The sequence below is a fragment of the Tamandua tetradactyla genome, chromosome 12, assembly GCF_023851605.1.
Source record: "Tamandua tetradactyla isolate mTamTet1 chromosome 12, mTamTet1.pri, whole genome shotgun sequence".
Taxonomy (NCBI): Eukaryota; Metazoa; Chordata; class Mammalia; order Pilosa; family Myrmecophagidae; genus Tamandua; species Tamandua tetradactyla.
In genome coordinates, this window is record NC_135338.1 from 33,600,321 (window position 1) to 33,605,701 (window position 5,381).

The following is a 5,381-nucleotide window of genomic DNA, read 5'->3' on the forward strand; positions in this document are numbered from 1 at the left end:
ATCTATGGGAATAAGGGAAAGCGTGAGAAGCCATGTATCAAACTTTCGAAAATGACTCTATTGAGGTCAATCTCTGCTACCACTTATTACAGGTGAACCTTGGTCAACAGCATGAATGCACTTTCTCTTCTGTATCTGGAAGGGGATCAGAAATCAGACCAGTTCCAAACTGTGCAGCCAGGCTCGATTGAAAGAGAAATCCAATGCCCAATGGTGCTCTGTTGGCAAGTGAGCGTTTCCGCTCCACATCGTCTGAGGAGACTGGAGCAGACCATTGTGCACCAAGTTGGGCTCATGAGTTGAGCCAAAGAATTGCACCTAGTAAGGTAGTGCATGTGCTCTTTAGAGGCGTGTCATGGTGCACAATACTGCGTGTATTATTATGTCAAATGCCTACATGATGAGAAGGTAGTACAGTCTCTTCGTTAAAGGAATGAGCTCAGGGATCCTAGAGCCTGGCTGAGCTCCTCTTTTGGGCACTGCCACTTGTGTGACCCAAGAAGAGGTGTTGTTTTCACCGAAGGGGTCCAAGGAAGTGAAGAAATCCGTCTGTACCTGGAAAAGATGCTGTGTGCAATGCAGGATCTGGGCAGGTCAAGGGACGGCATGTCCTCCCCAGAACCTTTCGCAGCCCCATTGGGCCTTAACTGCTGCCCTTTGGCATCTTTTCTCCCACACCTTCTCTCGCACCTGTCCCTGTCCATCACGCACCCTCCCGCTGTCAAATGCCCTCCCCCTGCCAGGCGTCCCCCCCCCCCCCCCACGTCACCTGCCCTGCCTATGTCACGTGCACCTCCCATTGTTACGTGTCCCGGTGATGCTGCTGTCACACGGCTCTGGCTGAACGGTGCCATTTGGGTCTTTGCCTCGGAGGAGTTGGACGCTAGGCAACCGCTCTCGTGGTTCATACTCCACTCCCTCGATCGAAATTGCCCTTCATGGGGAATACACTGACCAAGCTACTACACTCCCTGGCGCGCAGCTGCTGCCCTGGGCCCAGCGGTTGCCCACCTGTTCATCCCTCCCGTTGTGTTGCGCTGGTGGTAGGTCGGGAGCATCCTGCTGCCCCTGCGCCTCTCTCCAGCCCTGTGCGCAGGCTCTTCAACCAGGGTCGCCGGAACTCACAGTCTGGGTTTGACAACGCCCCGAAGAGGAACTATCCCATCCAGCTGAGCCAATGCTTTTCTCTAGGGGTACGTCCATCTGTGTTCAGAGAGAATCCTTGGAAGAAGCTGCGCTTGTCTCCTCAAAATTCCAAGATGTTCGGCCCCTATTCTGGGACAGTGAGGATTCCTCATCCAGGGCACAGATGGACTCTCGTGTGTTTGCCACCTGCACAGGCTGACGTCCCCTGTAGGCCAGTGCCATCCGGCCACCTCCTGCATCCCTGCCTAAAGGAGGACAAACTGAGGAGCCCAGGAGACAGCAGCGAAGGGTTGGCCATAGAGGAGGAGGATCACACAGAAACCAGAGAGCAAGAAGGTCGGAGAAGGGCACCCCAGAGCGGTGAGGATATACCCTCCACATCCACGCCCCTGGAGACGGAGAGAGTGGTCCCTTCCTTCCAGTGCAGCTCTGATCCTCTTAAGGAAAGGTCTCTCGGAAGATGTGATCCAGGTGCAGCAGGGCTCCCTGGCCCAGTCTCACCCCGTCCCCTGCTTCCAAAGGGGCTGCACCATCAGCTGGATGAAGGCCATCAGCTCAGGTCTCCAGGTTCACAGCCAGGGAAGGAGACATCGGCAGAAAATCCTGCAGCTATTTCATCAAGCAACACTCCTCCTCTTCCCACACCTGCCAGATGCAGACGCTCTAAAAGGAAGCTAGTGATGCCACTGCCACTGCCACTGCCACTGTTGTGGGGTGGAGGTGAACTGCCCCCACCTCAGAAGCTTCCTCGGGTAGCCAGCCCCGAAGATACAGACGTGGAGAAGAAGACTGAGCCAAAACAGGACAATACCATCTTGGAGGAGGATGAAATTGAGGGCACGACAGAGGGCAGTGTCGCTGAGCCTGCCCCTTCTTTCTCTCTGCCTGCTGCGCAGAATGCAGGGGCCTTGACTCAAGCCACGGTCACCCTGCCGATTCCAGCCAGTTCCTCCACAGCAGTAGCTGATTTGAGTGACCCCCATGCCAGGTCCCCAACCCTGTCTAGCCCCGTACCTCCCCCTACACCAACTAGTCCTGACCAAATACCACTTCCTACCTCGCCTCTGGCTGCTCCCACACAATCCTTGTCTCCCTTTAGATTCAATCCCCTCCCTCAGGTTCCCCTTCCTGAGAACAGTGGCCCTCCACCCTCACTTGCAGTTCCGACAAGTTTGACGTCTCACCTCCCTACACCTCCTAGCCCCTTAACCCTGTTCTCCAATCATACCACCCTCAGAAATCAGTCACCCACCCCTATGTGTGTAGACCCCATGCCTTTAATCTTACCGGCCCCACCCATAATCCCTGGCACCAGCACCTCTGGCTTTACCAGCCAGCCCATCCTTGCTCCCATGGCCTCTTCCACCACCACCACAGCCAGCCCATTTCCACACCGGGCCTCCCAGCCTGCCTCAGATTCTGGGGAAACGGCTATGGACACCAGTCCCCCTTCCCTGGCTGTCATTTTCAGGTCTCCCCCAGGCCCCATTGAGAATTCGTTCCAATTTCCCCATGCCCATCAGAGTATGAACTGGACCCCCTCTGCAAAGGTGCCTGGCTCCATCGGCCCACATGCATCTAAGGGCAGTGCACCCACCTCAATCTTCACCCCTCCTTTTGGCTCAGGAATCACGCCTCAGCCCATCTTTGGGGCCCCTCCAGGACAGCCGCTAAGAGCCACTTTTGGCGGTCCTCCTGTCTTCGCTGGCTTCCCCATCACTGAATCTCTGGCCACCTTCCGTCCAACCGGCAGCATTTTGGCACACCCAGCGTCCAAGGCTGCATCTGATCCTGAGCCTATGGACACCACACCCCCTTCGCAGGCTGTCATCCATCACCAGTCTCCTCCTGTCTCCTGGAAGAACATCTTGCCACTTCTCAATGCCCTTCCTACTTCTACAAACACGCGGCGGAATGTCAGCACTGCCTGAAGCCAAGTCTGCACTGGCTTGACATCACAGCCAGCCAGGACCCCAGCTGCAACTTACACCTTACCGTTTGCACCAGGAGCTGCTCCTCAGCCCACGTTTGGGGTCTCCATCGGGCAGCAGCTGGGAGCCACCAGCTTTGGCCCCATTTACTCTCTGGCAAACTTGGCAGCACCACCACAAGCTGCAGGCGTAAGCTCTCCTGCTGCCCAGCCACCCAGTGGCAGCATAACAGAACCAATGTTTTCAGGACTCACACCCCCACATTTCACCTTTGGGATCCCTGTCGGCACCAAGAGGGCCTATGGAAACAACACAGGTGCTGCCGCCAATGACACAAACCTGACTCCTGGCTTTGCTACTGCCACGGGGATGCCCAGCACTGGGGATAGCAGCTCACTGGGTGCAAAGACTGATAGAGGACCACTTGTCTTTACAGGACCTGCAGCCCTGAAGGGAATTACAGGCTGTGGGGTCAGTGTGCCCGCCCCACGACCCAGTTCCATGTCTGGAGCTCTGAACTTTGGGGAAGGGCCAAGCGGTAGAAACAGCATCACTTCTGTTCCACAGACACCAACCATCCAGGGTATGCCTAGTGCAAGAGCAGTGGGAGGTGAGAGCACACAACATGGGCATGGGGACCCTTTAGTTCCCTCTTTAGACCAAGGGAACTGGAGTCCACCTGGCCGAAATTCAGGTGGTTCAGTGGGAGGAGATGGCAGCACTGCTAGGCTAGGAGGCCCTTTAGTTCCCTCTGCCCATCAAGGGACCCAGGGCTCACCTGCCCAAAACACAGGTGGTTCACTGGGAGGACACAGCAGCACAGCTGTGCATGGGGGCGCTTTAGTTCCCTCCGCCCATCAAGGGTCTTGGGGCCCACCTGGCCAAAAGACAGATGGGTCAGAGGGCGGACACAGCAGGACAGCTGTGCTAGGGGGCCCTTCTGTTCCCTCTGTCCACCAAGGGACCTCGGGGACACCTGCCCAAACTACAGGTGGGTCGGTGGGAGGAGACAGCAGCACAGCTGTGCCAGGGGGCCCTTTTGCTGCTGGCTTTGGTGGAAACGACTGACCTTTGCATGGGCAAGTGAGGAAGCAGCCTCGCCTTGGTGAACAAAAAAAAAAAAAAAAAAAAAGATCATGGTAATGAAGACACAGCTGTGTGGTGATATTGTGAGCCATTGATTATATACTACAGATAGACTGCATGTGTGTGAAGATTACTCAGTAGAAATATTTTTAATAAATAAACATAACCAAGGAGCAATTGAGACACTGGAGAAGAGAAATCTCGGTGGGGGAAATCTGGGCAGTCTTCAAATTATTGAAAGTTTATTGGATCAGAGATAGATTCTGTTTGTTCTGTGACTTATCACGGCAAGTTACCTGCCATAACAAACAACCTATGTTATTTTTGCTCACTTCAAGCAGGAAGATGGTCGTCTGGCTATTCGAGGACCCATGTTCCTTCCTTCATATAGCACCCAATATCTTACAGAGACACTTCACCCTTGCATTCAGCCGAGATAGAGAAAAGGAGTGTGGAGGATTGCACAGAAAATCTGTTGAGAGCAAATGCCAGGGAGAGGCAATATCGCTTCTGCCTACATTCCATTCACTAGAATTTAGTTATGCGGCCACACCTGACAATAACGGATCTGGGAAGTGTAGTATGTATTCCCAGAAGAAAAAGTAAATGAGGTTTGTTTTGGGGCCTTACAGTTGTGGAAGTCATGGCTGTGGGTTTGGGGGAGATGGCCTAGAGAGAGAATTAGGAGTCACATTAAGGGTTTGACATGTTCACCAAAGACTTCCACAAAAATGTTCTCTGCAACATTACTCATAATAGCCCCAAATTGTAAACAACCTAAATGCCCATCAACTGGTAAATGAAGAGACAAAGTCTGGTATGTCCATAAAAGGCAATAAAAATGGAACAAAGTACAAATACTACGATGTGGAAGGACCTCAAAAACATGCTCAGTGAAAAAAGCCAATTACAAAATTCCATGCATTATATGATTCCATTTATATGAAATATCTAGAAAAGGCAAAGCTATTAAGAGAGAAAGTAGATTGGAGGTTATCTGGGATAGGGATGGGAGCTGGGGGATGGGGATTAACAGTAAGTGGGAAAGAGAGATCTTATTGGGGTGATAAAAATGTTCTTTAACTGATTTATGGTAACAGTTGCACAATTTGGTACATTCAGTAAACCATCGTGGAATTTTTTCCATGACTGAAAGAAGTGAATTAATGAAATGCAAAATATGCCTCAATGAACATTATTTAAAGAAAAAAAAGGGTT

General features: G+C 52.5%; 1 protein-coding gene across 1 annotated transcript; it reads left to right on the forward strand.

The window, feature by feature from the left end:
* Nucleotides 1-816: 816 nt before the first annotated feature.
* On the forward strand, nt 817-5,157 carry LOC143651297 (nuclear pore-associated protein 1-like). Its single transcript, XM_077122271.1, has 2 exons — nt 817-3,393; nt 3,514-5,157. Exon 1 carries the CDS (start codon nt 939-941, stop codon nt 3,075-3,077), a length of 2,139 nt encoding a protein of 712 aa, XP_076978386.1. The 5' UTR covers nt 817-938; the 3' UTR covers nt 3,078-3,393; nt 3,514-5,157.
* The last annotated feature ends 224 nt before the right edge of the window (nt 5,158-5,381 follow it).

Bases quoted from the DNA above. Each gene is read 5' to 3' on its own strand.
- LOC143651297 (XM_077122271.1), top strand. From the start codon at position 939: ATGGGGAATACACTGACCAAGCTACTACACTCCCTGGCGCGCAGCTGC.